The 19,979-nt window shown below is 41.3% G+C and overlaps 2 protein-coding genes across 2 annotated transcripts; both read left to right on the top strand.

Moving 5' to 3' along the window:
- Positions 1 to 3,225: 3,225 nt before the first annotated feature.
- LOC118559662 (olfactory receptor 52D1-like) lies at positions 3,226 to 4,374 on the top strand. The gene has a single exon (XM_036130314.1). The coding sequence runs from the start codon at positions 3,442 to 3,444 to the stop codon at positions 4,372 to 4,374; it is 933 nt and encodes a 310-aa protein (XP_035986207.1). The 5' UTR covers positions 3,226 to 3,441.
- Positions 4,375 to 11,802: 7,428 nt separating this feature from the next.
- LOC118559671 (olfactory receptor 11A1-like) lies at positions 11,803 to 12,846 on the top strand. Its single transcript, XM_036130322.1, has one exon. It carries the CDS (start codon positions 11,803 to 11,805, stop codon positions 12,760 to 12,762), a length of 960 nt encoding a protein of 319 aa, XP_035986215.1. The 3' UTR covers positions 12,763 to 12,846.
- Positions 12,847 to 19,979: the final 7,133 nt, after the last annotated feature.

The following is a 19,979-nucleotide window of genomic DNA, read 5'->3' as shown; positions in this document are numbered from 1 at the left end:
CCGGGATCGAGGCCTGAACGTCTGGGCGGGGTTGACTGAAAGAGAAGAAGATCCTATGAGGAAATGACGAGACCAGTGAATAATGAATCTTACGCGGCTTACCCTTGGTTGGTGAAAGTCGGGTTGCAACTGGAGGGCGGCAGATGGAGACTGGCGAGGAACCCGAGGCAACAACCACAGGTTGTAGAGACAGATGGCATGACCGGAGATCAGGAACAGGCGAGCGTCCGTGGGTATCCAGGAAAGGGGCCTCACCCCGGCTGGGTATTTGCCAACAAGTGTGAGAAGGAGAGCCAGCGCGAAAAACTGAGCGGAGGAATCCACGGATCACTCTGCACAAGAATCTCCAAACAGGTATGTGCATACATGCACGCAAACTGTAGTCAAAACAGAGAAACCAGAAATCAGTCCAATATAGCGAAACAAGCAGAACAGACTCACGAACAGCTATCCAGGACTTGGTCGGCCTTGTCGTACCACGACTGGTTAAGGCTCCGGCGTTTTCCATCTGTCTCAACTCTGCTTATGAAGACCGTAGATTCTGCTCCCGATGAGCCGCAGGTGTGGGGCAAACCCCCACAGTCACTAACACCACCTGTGAGGGAACTCAGAACCAGAGCAGACAGACAGCACCCTGACACTTTGGAGCTGTAAAAGCTTTATATCTTCTGGGAATGTGGTCCACAAGATTCTGGAGTGTTTATGGGAGTTTTTCAACATGTTCCAGAAGTGCATTTGTGAGGTCAGACACTAATGCTGGATGAGATGTTGGCTCTCAAATTTTTATTATAATACTGTTGACATTTGACTGGGAATTATTTAGGAGCAAGGAGAAATTATGACTGGACTTGTTGCACGTGTGTTGTGAAATCAAATCAGACTGATTTGTAGGCAAATAAATTTTAGACTTTTACAGGCACCAAGGAACTGCCCCCTCAGTAGAGTGATGTTGCTATGAAGCCAAGCTACACCACACGTATCTTCCTCTTTGCCAGTGGACCCTTGAGGAGAGAGGAGTCCACAGTGGGGAGACTAGCCACCGATGCGGGCCGCATGGGGCTCAAAGACTCACAAGCTTCTGCAGGGTTGACCAATCCGAATAAAGTCTGCTTTCTGAGAAACTAACATCATAATCAAATCAGCTGTGGTCTGTCTAAACTGTGCAGGAGAAAGGTGAGCTGGGAGCTCAGCCACTATCCAGCAGGAGTGCAGAGACCCCATGGTGTGACCCCCCCTTTACAGGCCTGAGACCTGCATGAAGGACCCCGGAGCGCCTCCTCACAGCCACGTTTCAAGCTAGCTGTTGAGGTAACCAGCTTTTACCTTGGAGTAATTCACTGGCAACCAGACCTGTCGCCACAACCAGAGACAACAGGAGAGGTTTTGTAGAGAAATAAACAGGGAAAGTTTAGAATGGTTCACTTAATGTTTTTTCACGGCTTTTTTAAAGCTTGACTGAGCTAACAGGCATAGCTACCGTTAGCATTTTGAAACAAAGCATTGCTGAAGTAGTATGAGTGACTTTTTACGGTTATAACTGTATTTCCATAAGGGTTTTATACATTGATGGGGTAATAATATTTGTGTTTTCCAGTCCGCTCATTACGACTAACTAGAGCTTAAGGTCTTTTTAAAATTAGTCCCGAATGTCCGCTAGCATAATGCTATTAGCTTCCTGGATAACATTTGTGCTACCACACACCTACATTTTGTTTTAAACATAATGCTAATTTTTGTTTAGCTCCACCATCGTTTGATAATGCAATGCACATTATTACAACATTAATACAGAACATTAATGTCAATTTAATGGTGTTTTGTACAACTTTAGGATTCACCCATTTAGCGACCGATCACTGCAGCGAACCCTAGCTTCCCAGAGGAATAATCGCATTAATAAAATCAAGTGTCCTAAAATTACGGATTTTACTGAACAAATCATTCTTTATAATTTCATTTTATCAAATACCATTTTGTTTAACTCAGGATTTGCATTGTAAATAGGTTGAAACACATACCAAATGTTGTTCTAAATTATTTAAAATAATTTGTTCTCATTCCAAATTCTCAATCCTGAACAGTCCCTAAAGTTGGCAAAAAATACAATGTCCAAAATGTCTTTATTTGTTGCAACCTTTAGATTTGCTTGTTTGTGGCGTTCATGGAGAGGATCTCAAGGCCTAGTCCTAGAGAACATGATGTCTGGTTTGGGACTTAACCTCTTCAGAAGCTAGGAGATTACACTGGTCCTGATAGGGGGTTCTATTTGAATTATATAATACACCCAACCTGCCTGCTTCAGGCAGGTTGGGTGTGGGGCAGAGACAGAAAGGCAATCTGTAGTCCAGTCTTAGGTCAAACACAATAAGGCACACATCAGGCAGAGGTTTCCAAAAGGGACTCAGGCAGAAAGGATTGGTCGTTAGACGGTTCAGGTTTTCGATGTCCAGATTCACAAACCAACTATAGAGTTCGACTGGGGCAAGGCAGACAGGCTAAATTATAAGGCAAAACTGATCAATCACAGGCAGGCGAACAATGAATGCTGGATGGCTACTTACGCAAAGGTTTTCAAGGATCTGGCAGTTACATGGTGGGAGCGGCTGGAATATATAGTGCTCTCCCCAGGTGCTTAATTAGAGCCGCTGCGGGTGTAACTGCTCAGACCTGATTGCTAGAGATGAGCTGAGCATGCATAGAGGGATGTCTTAGCCTATGGAGTCTAATCAGTACGTAAACAAAATGCTATGAACAAAAGGTTAGCACTGCAATGACCTGTTTTCCCTTTAGTGTGAGCACTGCTTATTGTTATATATTTATTATAAATAGTTGGACTTTTTAAAAGTAATATTCCTAAAAATGTTAATGACCCTTCCTTCCCTCAATCTTGAACAGTCCCTAGAGTTGGCAGAATTAAAATGTCCATAATGTCATTATTTGTTGCAACCTTTAGATTTTCTTTCACTGCACCAAAGTGGTGAAGACCAAATCCTTAAAAACGGACCCATTGTGATCATCCCTCCACCAAACTTTACACTTGACACAGTGGAGACAGGCTAGTACAGTTTTTCTGACAGCATCCAAACCCAGGCTCATTCGTTGGATTTCCAACAGCTGACTGTGGAATATTTAGTCACGAGGTTTGTTACTGTGGGTGTATCTCTGTGTGGACTCTTTAAGAGAAGCAGAAGCAGATCTGAGCTCAGTTAGGAGTTTTGACATGAATCACTGTCCTGACTTGCTGCTGGCTGTAGCTGTGAGGCGTTTCCACAGTTAACTTCTTGATCTCTTCTTTGTTTAGTGAAAACATGCACTGTTGCTATTTTTTATGATGCTTTAATTTTTTTTACTCTTTTAGTTCTTATAGATATGGATCAGTTTTTTTGTTACTTGCTCATCCACTGACCCACTTCTATCATTGTTTTGCAAACTAAAACAAGGATGAAAATGAATTCCACTCAGGTTTTTTATTTTACTCTTAGTGCCTACATTGACACTGGTTCGGTAAAGTACTTCTCTTTTCTCATCGTCCTATGTCTGTACGTCCTGATCGTTGGCTCTAACGTGCCGCTGATCGTGGTGATCTGTGTGAATAAGAGCTTACATGAACCTATGTACATGTTCCTGTGCAGCCTGTTTGTGAATGAACTGTATGGCAGCACAGGCTTGTTCCCCTTCCTGCTGGTCCAGATCCTCTCTGATGTTCACATTGTTTCTGCTCCGCTCTGCTTTCTGCAGATGTTCTGCATTTATACGTACGCATGTGTGGAGTTCACCAACTTAGCCGCCATGTCTTATGACAGGTATGTCGCTATCTGCTGTCCTCTGCAGTATAACTCAGTGATGACTTCACGGAGGATAGCCATCCTAATATCCATCACATGGTTTCCTCCATTTTTCTTTGTTGCTGTAACTGTATTCTTGAGCTCCTCTCTGCACCTCTGTGGGAACGTCATGAATAAGATTTACTGCGGTAATCACTCCATCATTAAACTGGCCTGTAAGGAGCCCAAAGTCAATAACATCTATGAACTTTTTATGACTTTTCTCACAGTCTGTGTTCCCGGGTCTGTGATTCTCTACACCTACGTGAGGATCCTTAAGGTGTGTTTCTCTGGCTCCAAACAGACCCGGCAGAAAGCTCTCAGTACCTGCACCCCTCACCTCGCTTCAGTTATCAACTTCTCTTTTGGTGTTTCCTTTGAAATTTTACAGAGCAGATTTGACATGAATAATGTTCCCAGCATGTTAAGAATATTTTTATCACTGTATTTTCTTTCTTGTCAGCCAGTCTTTAACCCAGTTCTGTATGGCCTAAACATGTCCAAAATTCGCAGCCTGTGCAAAAAGCTGGTTCAGAAATTTTCATCATGAAGGTTTGTTTTGATTTATGATTAAATGAATATTAAACACAATGTATATCTTTGAATTCATATGTAATTTGAATTATTAATTTACATGAAAATAATTGCTAGGAAACAGAAATCCAATAGAAAATATTTAAATTATTAAATAAGTAAATTATTTACTTTCCTATTTACATTTATATATAGTAAACTCTAAGGTTTTTTAATGTGGATTAACAACTCTTTGATTTATGCTAAAATATTATACACAATGTATATCTTTGAATTCATATGTGATTTTAATCATTTCTAGGAAACATAAATCCCATAGAAAATATTTAAACATAATATGAAAATTAACCAATGATTTTTTAAATATAAATTTAAATGATTCACTTTCTGGATTACATTTATGCATAGTAAATAATTTTTTAATATGAGCAGACAACTCTGTCAGCGCCAAAGAAATACTGAACATGAAAACAGGCTGGCATTAGGGTTTTGGTGCAGAATTTACTCAAATGAAAAAAACAAAAACTAAAAACAAAGTCATCATCAAATGGTTTTATTTGTAGGGTAAACGTCATTTGAAAACACAAACTCAAACCAACCTTGTTAACTTTTCAAGCAAAGCTACAATAAATGTAAATTATTCATACCCCTGGCAGAATTATAGATGATGAAATTTGGTCATTAATTCAACTGCCACAACCCTCAAAGCATTTGATGGTTTGTGTCTCTGGTAGATTGAAATACTGATTTTCTTTAGATGTGTCAGCTGACAAACTCACTATTCTGATTTATTAATTCAATTCAATTCAATTTTATTTATATAGCGCCAAATCATGAAACATGTCATCTCAAGGCACTTTACAAAATCAAGTTCAATCATATTATACAGATTGGGTCAGATTATACAGATTGGTCAAAAATGTCCTATATAAGGAAACCAGTTGATTGCATCAAAGTCCCGACAAGCAGCATTCACTCCTGGGGAACCGTAGAGCCACAGGAAGAGTCATCTGCATTGTACATGGCTTTGCTGCAATCCCTCATACTGAGCAAGCATGAAGCGACAGTGGGAAGAAAAACTCCCCATTAACGGGAAGGAAAACCTCTGGCAGAACCGGGCTCAGTATGAACGGTCATCTGCCTCGACCGACTGGGGGTTACAGAAGACAGAGCAGAGACACAACAAGAGAGACAAAAAAGCACAGAAGCACACATTGATCTAGTAATCTGTTCTACATTAGATGGTAGTAGCAGGTGAGCCGTCTTCTCTGGATGATGTCACAGTTAACAGAACGCCAGACCAGGTGTACCTACTATGAAGAAAAAGAGAGAGAGCAAAAAGTTAAAAGCTGAAATGACGACAGTCATTTCAATGTAATACAATGCAAAACTGGAGAACAGTAGACTGAAGAACAGTAGAAATCAGTAGAGTGAGAAAATTAGACCCTGATGTCGTCCAGCAGCCTAGGCCTATAGCAGCATAACTATAGAGATAGCTCAGGGTAACATGAGCCACTCTGACTAGAAGCTTTGTCACAAAGGAAAGTTTTAAGATTAGTCTTAAAAGTAGACGGGGTGTCTGCCTCACGGACCAAAACTGGGAGTTGGTTCCACAGGAGAGGAGCCTGATAGCTAAAGGATCTGCCTCCCATTCTACTTTTAGAGACTCTAGGAACCACCAGCAGACCTGCAGTCTGAGAGCGAAGTGCTCTGTTAGGAACATACGGGGTAATCAAAGCTCTGATTTTTTTCCCTTGGTTGATCCAGAAGCAACGTACACGGAGGCGCCAGTTAATAAAGTATCTTTTATTGAGAGGAATTACTTATGATAAAGGGTCAGGAACTGGGACCGGGTAAGAAGAGGAAAATAAAGAATAGGCAGTGTGCACAAACTTGATCTGACAAACGTGGTACACAGGATGGACTCGAAGATGGTGAGGGAGTTTAAGGCGGACAGCAGAAGGACTGATACAGGAATTGATTCTTAGAAGGACCCAGGAACCGAGGTGGCAATTTTCTAGAACACGCTTAAGTGGAAAGTTCTTGGTAGATAACCATACCAGGTTTATAGTCAGTTGCTGGGAACCTCCTCCTATCAGTTTCTTTCTTATTCTGATCGTGAGTTCTGGCCAAGGTGGACTTAGTCTGATCCCAAATCTTCTTACAGTTCTTCAAATGACTCTTTACAGATGGTAGGATGGTTTCTGGGAAGGAGGATGGTAACAGAGATGGTTGGTAATCCAGAGATACTTCGAAAGGGGACCTGCCAGTGACCACGGAGATGTGGCTGTTGTGAACGTACTCAGCCCAGGACAGATGTTGGCTCCAGGATGTTGGGTTGCACTCACAGAGACAGCGGAAAGTGTCCTCAAGTTCTTAGTTCAGCTGCTCACATTGGCAAGTGGACTCAGGGTGAAAACTAGCAGACAGCTGGACCTTAGTTTCAAGGCTGTTGCAGAAATCTCTCCAGACCTGGGACATGAATTGAGGACCTCAGTCAGATATAATCTCCAAGGGGACTCCATAAAGACGAAAGGCATAGTGTAACAGGAGACGGATCGTGATGAATGCAGAGGGAAGCTTGGCGAGACTCGGTAGATGGCAGCCCTTGGAGAACCTGTCAATGATGACATTCTTTCCTTTAGAAGGCGGAAGGCCAGTGATGAGATCGAGTATGATGTGAGACCAGGGTCGATTGGGAGTGGAGAGCGGTTGAAGAAGACCAGCTGACGGTTTCTAGGAATTCTTGTTTGGCACAAACAGAAAAGGCTGCCACGAACTCCAGGACGTCCTTATTAAGTTAGGGCCACCAGAAGTACCTGCAGATGAGGCCAGTGAAGCAGCTGGAACCAGGGTGACCTGAGAACTTGGAGGATTGAGCCCACTGGATGACCTGCGACCTGACGGATGAAGGAATGTAGCGTCAACCTGGAGACCACCTCCAAGATCTAGTTCACCTATCGTTTCAGTGTCCATTGTATATGAAATAGTCCCAGCAAAAAATCTAATAAAGTGTCTAGAATACATAAATCAAGCAGAGCACTATGGCGAAAGCAGTAAGGCTCCACTTTTGGAAGTAAAATCCATTGGGCTCTTTTTGGCATTAAGACAACAATTCTTAATGCTACATTGCCAGACAGCACACAGACACACACACACACACCCAAAAAAGAAAGTACCAAATTTGGGTTAAGAACTGTCCAATGCATTATTTAAAAACTGGAAGTATAGTGGGAACCTCTGTCTTCCAGGAAAAAATGTGTCCGGAAAAAAATCCTGAATGAACACTTAAACGTTTGCTAAAATTAAATTGAAGAAAAACCACAGCTCCTTCGTGGCAAGGCCCCGGGGGTGGATGAGATTTGCCCTGAGTACCTTAGGGCTCTGGATGTTGTGGGGTCGGGTTGGTTACCGCAACTCTGCAATATTGCGTAGACATCGGGGGCAGTTCCCCTGGATTGGCAGACTGGGGTGGTGGTCCTCGTATTTAAAAAGGGGGACCGGAGGATGTGTTCCAACTACAGAGGAATCACTCTCTTATGCCTCCCTGGTAAGGGAGTTCTGGAAAAGAGGGTCCGTCGGATAGTTGAATCTCAGATTCAGGAGGAGCAGTGTGGTTTTCGGCCTGGCCGTGGAACACTGGACCAGCTCTATACCCTCAGCAGAATCCTGTAGGGGGCATGGAAGTTTGCCCAACCAGTCTACATGTGCTTTGTGGATTTGGAGAAGGCATTCGACCGTGTCCCCTGAGGGATCCTGTGGGGGGTACTCCGGGAGTATGGAGTACCGGGCCCTTTAATAAGGGCTGTTAGGTCTCTGTATGACCGGTGTCAGAGTCTGGTCTGCATTGTCTGTAGTAAGTCAGACTCGTTTCTGGTGAGAGTTGGACTCCGCCAAGGTTGCCCTTTGTCACCGATTCTGTTCATAACTTTTATGGACAGAATTTCTAGGTGCAGCCAAGGTGTTGAGGGGATCCGTTTTGGTGGCCTTAGGATCGCGTCTCTGCTTTTCGCGGATGACGTGGTCCTATTGGCTTCATCAGGGCGTGATCCACAGCTCTCACTGGAGCGGTTTGCAGCTGAGTGTGAAGCGACTGGGATGAGGTTCAGGGTCTCCAAATCCGAGACCATGGTCTTGAGCCTGAAAAGGGTAGAGTGCCTTCTCCGGTTTGGGGAGGATGTGCTGCCCCTAGTTGAGGAGTTTAAGTATCTTGGGGTCCTCTTTACAAATGAGGGAAAGATGGAGCGGGAGATCGACAGGTGGCTTGGTGCATTGAAGCGGGCGCTATACCGGTCCGTTGTGGTGAAGAGAGAGCTGAGCCAAAAGGCAAAGCCCTCGATTTACCAGTTGATCTATGTTCCTACCCTCATCTATGGTCATGGCCTTTGGGTCATAACCGAAGTCATGACCGGATAAGCAGAAGAAGATGAATGGATGGAAAACAACAGTAGAACTCCTGGTTATGTTTAATAGTGAAAGTAAGACCATTTCCACACACACAATGTGAAGGGAACTCAATGGATTTGGACTGAACAGCTGTGTAGCCTTATGAAAACTACTATTCAGTGATGCTAAATGGAAAAAAGACTTCAATTTGCTAGGGAGCATAAATATTACACTCTGAGGCAATGGAAGAAGATCATATGGTCTGATGAGTCCAGATTCCCCCTGTTCCAGGGTGATGGGTGCATCAGGGTAAGGGAGCATGAGACACCGTTTTCACACATGAATTGGCCACCGCAGAGTCCAGACCTTAACCCATTGAGAATCTTTGGGATGTGCTGGAGAAGGCTTTACACACCGGGCAGACTCTACCATCATCAATGCAAGATTTTGGTGAAAAGTTAATGCAACACTGGGTGGAAATAAATCTTGTGATATTGCAGAAGTTTATTTAAACAATGCCACAGCAAATGTGTGCCGTAATCAAAGCTAAAGGTGGTCCAAGTGACCATTTTTTGTTGTTGTTGCCAACTTTCTTTTTATCCAGGCAGAGTACAACACAAACATGTTAACAGTTTATTGGCAAAATTAGCTGATTTGGGGTGAGTTTTTCCCAGTTTTCTACCATCACATTCTTCTGCCCGATGATCACCACGGTGATCTGTATCACAGATTAACAAATATAAATTCTGACAAAATGTAAGGCAATCATACTGATTGATGTAAACATGTAAATAATGTGGTGATACTAATGTGTAATGCTTCACAATGGATGTTACACTTCTGGAAGACCTTGCAAATAAGGAGAAAATGTGTTTTCAGGGATGGCCAAGATTTTCTGGCCCGTGATAATGATTGACATGCCAATTTAACCCTAACTGCTATGACCTACAGTTGACTGTGGTTACCACTCAAGGTGATGCCTCCTAAACTTGCAAACCCCCGGAGTGCAGAGCATGCATGCTTTAATACCCCTCACCCCCGTATTGACTCAACTGTGGGGGAGGGACTCTTATATTATCCCTCCTAGCCTCCCTCCAAGATGAGAAGTATTTCAACATGAAGCATGGCTGAGTGAAGGTGTCATCATATGTTTGAGACAGCAGTAAAGTTAACTTTTTAAATAGTTATGTTAATGTGGACAGCATATGCGTTTTTACCTCTAATTTACACATAAAGGCCTTTCTGTTGAGTATTTTTACACTTTCTTTGCTTTTTCTCTGTGATTGCGATTGTTAACAATGAAATAATATTAATCAGCTGGTTCATTTAAATAGATATCGACATTCATGAGGGGCTTTACATTGACTATTTGTGGTTGAATGTGGGCAGAACATGAGGAGGGACCTTGTTAAGGTGCAGCTGGGTTGTATAAAGGGAAATTGCTTGCTGGTGTGTGTGCTCATGCTTTTATAAATGTAATTTTTTTTTACCCAATTCCCACTTTTAGTATAGATCCTACTCAATGCTTTATAAATCAGACTCCAGATCTTTACTCCTGCAAAGTTCTAGGTTCCTGGTTTACATGTGTTCGGTGGATCTGGAGAAGGCTTACGATTGTTTCCCCTGAGGTATTTTGTGGGGTCACTGCGGGGGTGAAGGATAACTGGACGGCTTTTAAGGACCGAACTGTTCTTGTATGCCCAAAGCAAGAGCTGTGTCTGCATTCTTGGCACAACGTCAGGCCTGATCTCAGGGCGCGTTGGACTATGCCAGGGCTCCCCCTTGTCACCAATGCTGTTTGTGGCGTTCATGGAGCGGATCTCAAGGCCTAGTCCTAGAGAACATGATGTCTGGTTTGGGACTTAACCTCTTCAGAAGCTAGGAGATTACACTGGTCCTGATAGGGGGTTCTATTTGAATTAACTGAATCACAGAATGAATTATCTGCTTCAGGCAGGTTGGGTGTGGGGCAGAGACAGAAAGGCAATCTGTAGTCCAGTCTTGGGTCAAACACAATAAGGCACACATCAGGCAGAGGTTTCCAAAAGGGACTCAGGCAGAAAGGATTGGTCGTTAGACGGTTCAGGTTTTCGATGTCCAGATTCACAAACCAACTATAGAGTTCGACTGGGGCAAGGCAGACAGGCTAAATTATAAGGCAAAACTGATCAATCACAGGCAGGCGAACAATGAATGCTGGATGGCTACTTACGCAAAGGTTTTCAAGGATCTGGCAGTTACATGGTGGGAGCGGCTGGAATATATAGTGCTCTCCCCAGGTGCTTAATTAGAGCCGCTGCTGGTGTAACTGCTCAGACCTGATTGCTAGAGATGAGCTGAGCATGCATAGATGGATGTCTTAGCCTATGGAGTCTAATCAGTACGTAAACAAAATGCTATGAACAAAAGGTTAGCACTGCAATGACCTGTTTTCCCTTTAGTGTGAGCACTGCTTATTGTTATATATTTATTATAAATAGTTGGACTTTTTAAAAGTAATATTCCTAAAAATGTTAATGACCCTTCCTTCCCTCAATCTTGAACAGTCCCTAGAGTTGGCAGAATTAAAATGTCCATAATGTCATTATTTGTTGCAACCTTTAGATTTTCTTTCACTGCACCAAAGTGGTGAAGACCAAATCCTTAAAAACGGACCCATTGTGATCATCCCTCCACCAAACTTTACACTTGACACAGTGGAGACAGGCTAGTACAGTTTTTCTGACAGCATCCAAACCCAGGCTCATTTGTTGGATTTCCAGCAGCTGACTGTGGAATATTTAGTCACGAGGTGTGTCACTGTGGGTGTATCTCTGTGTGGACTCTTTAAGAGAAGCAGAAGCAGATCTGAACTCAGCTAGGAGTCTTGACATCACTGTCCTGACTTGCTGCTGGCTGTAGCTGTGAGGCGTTTCCACAGTTAACTTCTTGATCTCTTCTTTGTTTAGTGAAAACATGCACTGTTGCTGTTTTTTATGATGATTGAATTTTTCTTACTCTTTTAGTTCTTATAGGGATGGATCCGTTTTTTTACTTGCTCATCCACTGACCCACCTCTATGATTGTTTTGCAAACTAAAACAAGGATGAAAATGAATTCCACTCAGTTTTTTTATTTTACTCTTAGTGCCTACATTGACACTGGTTCGGTAAAGTACTTCTCTTTTCTCATCGTCCTGTGTCTGTATGTCCTGATCGTTGGCTCTAACGTGCTGCTGATCGTGGTGATCTGTGTGAACAGGAGCTTACATGAACCTATGTACATGTTCCTGTGCAGCCTGTTTGTGAATGAACTGTATGGCAGCACAGGCTTGTTCCCCTTCCTGCTGGTCCAGATCCTCTCTGATGTTCACATTATTTCTGCTCCACTCTGTTTTCTGCAGATTTTCTCTGTTTATACGTATGGAAGTGTAGAGTTTACCAACTTAGCCGTCATGTCTTATGACAGGTATGTCGCTATCTGCCATCCTCTGCAGTATAACTCAGTGATGACTTCAGTGAAAATTGTTTTTCTGGTCTCCATCACATGGTTACCTCCTGTTTTAGCAGTTGGTGGCACCATTGTTTTAAGTTCTTCTCTGCAACTCTGTGGGAACGTCATTGATAAGATTTACTGCGGCAATCACTCCATCATCAAACTGGCCTGTGAGGAGCCCAGAGTCAATAACATCTATGAACTTTTTATGGTTTTTCTCACAATCTGTGTTCCTGGGTCTGTGATTCTCTACACCTACATGAGGATCCTTAAGGTGTGTTTTTCTGGCTCCAAACAGACCCGGCAGAAAGCTGTCAGTACCTGCACCCCTCACCTCGCTTCAGTTATCAACTTCTCTTTTGGTGTTTCCTTTGACGTCTTACAGAGCAGATTTAACATGAATAATGTTCCCAGCATGTTAAGAATATTTTTATCACTGTATTTTCTTACTTGTCAGCCAGTCTTTAACACAGTTCTGTATGGCCTAAACATGTCCAAAATTCGCAGCCTGTGCAAAAAGCTGGTTCAAAAATTTTCATCATGAAGGTTTGTTTTGATTTATGATTAAATGAATATTAAACACAATGTATATCTTTGAATTCATATGTAATTTGAATTATTAATTTACATGAAAATAATTGCTTAGAAACAGAAATCCAATAGAACATATTTAAGAAAATTATGGAACTTAACCATTGATTGTTTTTAAATATAAGTGTAAATTATTTACTTTCCTATTTACATTTATATATAGTAAACACTAAGGTTTTGTAATGTGGATTAACAACTCTGTCAGCTATAGAGAAATGCTGAACATGAAACAGGCTTTAGGCGCAGAATTTATTAAAAATTTAAAACATAAAAGTCATTATCAGACGGTTTCAATATTAAGGACAAAGTTATTTCAAAAGACATGAACCCAACTGAATCTTACAAATTTTGCCAGTAAAACTAGAATAAATGTTCAAAAACTGACCATCTGCTCAAAATTGTTCATACACTTGGAAGATTTAGTTATAAAGTAATGTGTTATTTGACCAGGAATTGATATTGATGTGTTGGAGTGGCCCGGTCAGAATCCTGTTTGAATCTGACGGAGAAGCTGTGGAGCAAGCTAAAAATTAGGGTAGTGACAATGGGCAAGAGGCGGTGTACTCTGTATATCTGAAATTACTGTATATCCTTTCAGGAACAACAAGAAGCCGTTTCCCTATTGGTGGTGGTGGTGGTGGTGGTGGTGGTGGGGGGTTGACGTTTTAAACCAACCATGCGTCAGTTTCAACCCTTTAAACGTACTCTAGTTTATATGAGTAAAACATTTTTTTGTGTACAGGGGACTAAAAATGGATCCTGCCAATGAGCAAACACCCATCGGGTAAACAACGTTATGAGGTCACAAAGTTAAACTAACAAAACTGCGCCATTGTTATGTTACCCTGTGTACTGAGACACAGCTGTGACTTCATGTTGAAGAATGTTTAAGAATTACGGTAATCAAAATTAATGTGATGAGAGAAATTCGTTTTCCGGAAACATTCTGTTAGCCTGGTCCCACGTTGCATGTTGGTTCATGTGGGTTGTTTGCCTGCGGTACAGTCACACATCACAGTATGTAATCCTGAAGGTGTCAGGGGAGTAATGTTTCGTGTTGCACTGATCTGTTAGCTCACTGAGTGATGAGAAACCTATTGTAATGCACAGGTTGCAGCATCAAACCCACTGGGATGACTTTAAACCCTACACCTTTGATTGATCCCTCTTCAACTGGAGGAAAGTGACCAAATTGTCTTGAATTACCACAACATTATAGATTGCCACGAAAGCAAAAGGTTGGTGTGCAACCACTATCCACTATTGAATAAAGTAAATCCAACATGCTTTTTTGTCAGTGTAGGGTTCAATACGAAGTTGGTCCATCCTTTGGAGCTGTAAAAGCTTTATATCATCTGGGAATGTGGTCCACAAGATTCTGGAGTGTTTATGGGAGTTTTTCAACATGTTCCAGAAGGGGGGGGGGCATGGATGTTCCGAGCCGAAAGGGCTGTGGGTCTATCCCCGCCACGGCTTTAAACGCCTCGGGGTTCTGCGGGGTAGCAGCGCCTGTTGGAGATTATTTAACTATTGAACCGTAAAAAGAAAAGAAAGAAGATACGGGGAGATGAGGTCTCTCTGCTTTCCAACCGGAGAACTCTTTTTATTTCCAAAACTCACACGTACAACGGGTGCGAGCAAAAGTTCTAATTACAATACAGTGCAAGAGGACTATGAGGACTATGTTAGTATAAATGAGTCACATCCCTCCAATTATTCAAATTTCTACATTCCCAGATCTGTGGGAAGAGGAGGAGGAGTGGCAATCATCTTTCAGTCTGATTTATTAATTAGTCCCAGGCCAATTAATAACTAAAGTTCTTTTGAACATTTAACCCTCAGTTTCCGTCATCCAAATTGCAAAGCAATAAAACCTCTTCCATTTGTTGTTTTGTATCGTCCACCAGGCCCTTACTCTCAGTTTTTGGATCAGTTGTCAGACTTCTTATCTGATTTGGTGTTAAACTCTGACAAGAATATTATAGTGGGGGATTTCAACATTCATGTTGACACAGAATGTGATAACCTTAGTATAGCCTTTAAAACTATCCTAGATTCAATTGGTTTTGCTCAAAATGTACATAAACCAACGCACTCTTGGCTTCATACTTTAGACCTTGTGCTGACATATGGCATTGATTGTGAAGAAGTAACAATATTTTCTCACAACCCTGTCCTATCTGACTTTTTTTTAATAACATTTGAGCTTAATCTTAGTTCTCCACCCCCAAAAAAGGGCTTCATTATAGTAGATATTTATCAGATAATGCTGTATCAAACATTAAAGAGTCTGTCCCCCTTTTAATATCCTCAGTATTGCAGAAATGCCTTGCAGATAGCAGCAATGTTGTTTCTTCTCATTCACAAATAGATGTCTTTATTAACAGTGTGACTTTGTCATTGCATTCTGCATTAGACAATGTAGCTCCCTTGAAAAAGAAGCTGATAATTCACAGGAAGCTGGCTCCCTGGTTTAATTCAGAGCAGCGTTCCTTGAAGCACAATGTTAGGAAATTGGAGAGAAAATGGCGCTCTACACACCAAGAGGAATCCTACCTAATCTGGAGGGACAGTCTATTGTTGTATAACAAGACCCTTCGCAGAGTTAGAGCAGCCTATTTTTCATCATTAATTGAGGAGAACAAAAATAATCCTAGATTTCTCTTCAGTACAGTTGCCAAACTTACACAGAGTCATAGCTTCGTTGATCCATCCATTCTCTTAGCTCTTAGAAGTAATGATTTTATGAGATTCTTCATAAATAAAATTGATTCCATTAAAAATGGAATAATTGGCATCCTCCCAAACATGATTACCTCATCCTCAGTAGGTGAGGCAGCATTGGAGGAATCTTTAGAACAGTGGTACTATTTTAGACATGATTAATCTATCCTTAGTAAATGGATATGTACCGCAGGCTTTTAAAGTAGCTGTTATTAAACCTTTACTTAAGAAACCTTCTCTTGATCAAGATGAGTTAGTAAATTACAGACCTATATCTAATCTTCTTTTCTTATCTAAAATTCTTGAGAAAGTAGTTGCTAATCAACTATGTGAACATTTACAAAGTAATGACCTAATTGAAGAATTTCAGTCAGGCTTCAGAGCTCATCATAGCACTGAAACAGCTTTGGTGAGCGTCACTAATGATATTCTCATGGCCTCAGATAATGGACTTGTGTCTATACTTGTCCTGTTAGATGTCAGTGCTGCATTTGACACAGTTGATCACAATATTCTCCTACAAAGACTTGAGCATACTGCAGGGATTAAGGGGAAAGCATTAGGCTGGTTTAAATCTTATCTGTCGGACAGATTCCAGTTTGTTCATGTTAATAATAAATCTTCATCAAACTCTAGGGTCACCCGTGGAGTACCACAGGGTTCAGTCCTTGGACCAATTCTCTTTACTATATATATGCTTCCGATCGGCAAAATTATCAGCATGGGGTTCATTTCCACTGTTATGCTGATGACACAAATCCTGATGAATCCAATCAACTACTTCGACTGCAGTCATGTCTTGATGACATCAAAAGCTGGATGACTTTAAATTTCTTGCACCTAAATTCTGACAAGACAGAAGTTGTAATCTTTGGACCGGAGTCCTCAAAAAATAAACTTCTTAATCAATCATTTAATCTGGATGGCATTAACTTGGCCTCTGGTAATAAAGTAAAGAATATTGGTGTTATTTTCGACCAAGACATGTCATTTAAATCCCATATTAAACAGGTTTCCAGAGTTTCCTTTTTTCACCTCAGGAATATCGCCAAAATTAGAAACATTTTGTCCAGGAGCGATGCTGAAAAACTAGTCCATGCATTTGTTACTTCAAGGCTGGACTATTGTAATTGTTTACTATCAGGAAGTCCAAAAAATGCAGTTCAAAGTCTTCAGCTGATCCAAAATGCTGCAGCAAGAGTTCTGATAAAAATCAACAAGAGGGATCATATTTCTCCAATTTTAGCTTCCCTTCATTGACTTCCTGTTAAATTAAGAATAGAATTTAAAATTCTTCTTCTAACGTATAAAGCCCTTAATAATCAAGCTCCATCATATATCAGAGCTCTGATTACCCCGTATGTTCCTAACAGAGCACTTTGCTCTCAGACTGCAGGTCTGCTGGTGGTTCCTAGAGTCTCTAAAAGTAGAATGGGAGGCAGATCCTTTAGTTCTCAGGCTCCTCTCCTGTGGAACCAACTCCCAGTTTTGGTCCGTGAGGCAGACACCCTGTTTACTTTTAAGACTAATCTTAAAACTTTCCTTTGTGACAAAGCTTCTAGCTAGAGTGGCTCATGTTACTCTGAGCTGCCTCTATAGTTATGCTGCTATAGGCTTAGGCTGCTGGAGGACATCAGGGTCTATTTCTCTCACTCTACTGAGTTCTCCTACTGTTCTCCAATTAGATTTTTTGTTACTATTTCAGCACTTAACATTTTTTTCTCTGTCATTTTCTCTTCATAGTAGGTACACCTGGTTGTTCTGTTAGCTGTGACATCATCAGGGGAGACAGATCATCCTCTATTACCATCTAACATAGAAAGTACTCCTGGGTCAATGTGAGCTTCTGTGCTTTCTGTGTCTCTGCTCTGTCTTCTGTAACCCCCAGTCGGCCGAGGCAGATGAGCGTTCACACTGAGCCTGGTTCTGCTGAAGGTTTTCCTTCCTGTTAAAGGGGAGTTTTTTTCCACTTTCACTTCATGTTTGCACAGTATGAGGGATTGCTGCAAAGCCATGGACAATGCATACGGCTCTCCCTGTGGCTCTATGCTTCTCCAGGAGGAGTGAATGCTGCTTGTCAAGACTTTGATGCAATCAACTGGGTTCCCTTAGGAATGTTTTTGACCAATATGTATAATCTGATTTAATTTGACTTTAGAAAGTGCCTTGAGATGACATGTTTTACGAATTGGCGCTATTTAATTGAATTGATTCTGATGTTCCTATTTTTGTGTGTGCACCCAGTATCACTTGAACATGGTCACTCCCCACAGGTCTGTTTCACTCCTCCAAGCAGCTTACCACTATCACCACTGTGAAAAGTTGACTCAACTTCAGAGTTTAGCTCAACCATTTATTCTAAATATGGGAGAGAAATAATCACAAGTTTACAGTACTGGACTGTTACAGCAATACTACATAGGCGCAAAGATGAAGAGCCCCGATCTCAAAGAAACATAGGTTTTTCTAAGCTTAGACACAACCACCAAAGGGTATGGTTTCTTTGCATGATATCTGCAAGAAAGAATGTGGCATTATGGAGATGTTATCTATTTTCCAGCATGTGTTACTTGTGGTTGTCTTGAGGTGACTAAGTGAAAGCATGCATCTAAATTAAATTGAGAACTCCATAAAGCCTAAATTAGACTAGCTTTAGCTTTTAGCAAAATATTACACAAATTAAACAAACCACAAGAAATTCCCCAGTTGGGGTGCCAAAAAGGCACCTCATAAAAATGACAGCGAAAATTTTGCTCCCTGTCAAGGTGAAGTTTCATACTGGAACAGTCCTCCATGTGGGGAGGGTCATCCTCCCATGGTATATTAGCTATTTTAAATTGTGTATTTACATTATTCTAAACCTATATGTGCAAGAAAACTTCATTCACATGAATCCGCTCCTGTCGAATTGCTGTATGTCCAAGGCAAATCAAGGCAAGTTTATTTGTAAATCACATTTCAGTAACTAGACGCTACAGACCGATCAGCATCTTAGCTATAGTGTAAAAAGTTGCAGAAAAATATACAGCAGGGGCTGTGATGATAAAAGGGTAACAGCTTGAAGATGTATCAGTGAATGAAGGTTTTCTCTGAGGAACATCAAAGCAGCAAAGAAACACCACATTGAAACTCCTGTTGTGTAAAGAACATCTTGAACGGCACATAAGGTGAGATCCTTACAATGAGAGACGTTCCACACAGGGGGGTGTGGAGACCCCTAGGGCATGGCACCCAGGGACGGGCTGCTGTGGTCTGGAGCTGTTGTGGACTTGACACAGCTGGTGGAACCAGAGAGACGACGAGGTGGTCCCACAGGTTACCTGACACCTAACACTGACTGTAAAGGGTTCTGGGTTTTCAGGGTTGCTGAAAACAGAAAGCTTCAGAGAACCTTAACCGTTCCTGACCAGGCACTCAGAACACATAGATCAGATTACCGAGGCCTAGACAAATAGGAACGCAGAGACGCGTTCATCCAAGAACTTCTTAATCAAAGTCCTTAATCCTCAGTTTAAGAAGATAAATAAATAAATAATCACAATGTACACCATGTAAGGTTTACTTTATTTTAGGATTAATTTGGGAACTAATTCTGATTTGCTTAAGTAGCTTTGGTTGTTCAACAATGTTAGAACGTTTTCAAAAAGCTCTCCTGCTCACTGCTTTGTTTTGTTTAGTAGAACCTTGGCATCCTTGAACAGTAACAGCATGGTATAAATATTTTGTCTTTTCTGTGCAGAACAGCACCTCACTTTAAAAAAAAGAGGGAGAGAGGGAAAAGGCTTTCACATGGAAAGGCTTTCTTTTTCTCAGTTGGGTTTTTAAAATAAAATGGTAAATAACATGAAACGAATATGTTGATGAACTTATGTTGCAGAGAAGTTCAACTGTCAGAAAACAACAGTTAAGACACACATTGAAAGCATTCTGTTGAGAATTACTATAAATTTACTGCAGATACATTTGAACTTAAAGATTACTCTTTTAACTAATAATTAAATTGCAGAATTCTGAGAGCTAAATAATTGTGGACAGAAATATCTTGAATGTGAAAGTGCTTTGAGGATGTTTTTTTTAAATAAATGACACATGAATGTTTTTTTTTTATAAGAACACTAATTACACCTCGTTTCTGTTCCCCAGTGGAAACAAGGACTCGTGTCTGCAGACCATCTTCACAAAGTGCTTTATTAGAGAGAAATGCAAAATAAAATGCTCAGTGCCCCATCCAGAACTGAACGCTTATTACCATTGTTGAGAATTAAAAATATATCTTAGTTGGGGTTACTGAGGAAAGCAGAGTTGGGTCTGTCCCTTCCTGCTCCAGCGTAAGATAAACATGGAGTTTTATTGTCCTGAGGGGGTGGTCAGAAGGAGAGGGGGTCAGTCATCCTCCCTCTGAGCCATGCAGGAGGAGTTTAAAGTTGATAAAAGGAATGTCTTGGT

This window comes from Fundulus heteroclitus, unplaced genomic scaffold, assembly GCF_011125445.2.
Source record: "Fundulus heteroclitus isolate FHET01 unplaced genomic scaffold, MU-UCD_Fhet_4.1 scaffold_334, whole genome shotgun sequence".
Taxonomy (NCBI): Eukaryota; Metazoa; Chordata; class Actinopteri; order Cyprinodontiformes; family Fundulidae; genus Fundulus; species Fundulus heteroclitus.
Note: the sequence above shows the minus strand (reverse complement) of the source record. Positions and strands in the feature narration are given on the sequence as shown.

Bases quoted from the DNA above. Each gene is read 5' to 3' on its own strand.
- LOC118559662 (XM_036130314.1), top strand. From the start codon at position 3,442: ATGAAAATGAATTCCACTCAGGTTTTTTATTTTACTCTTAGTGCCTAC.
- LOC118559671 (XM_036130322.1), top strand. From the start codon at position 11,803: ATGATTGTTTTGCAAACTAAAACAAGGATGAAAATGAATTCCACTCAG.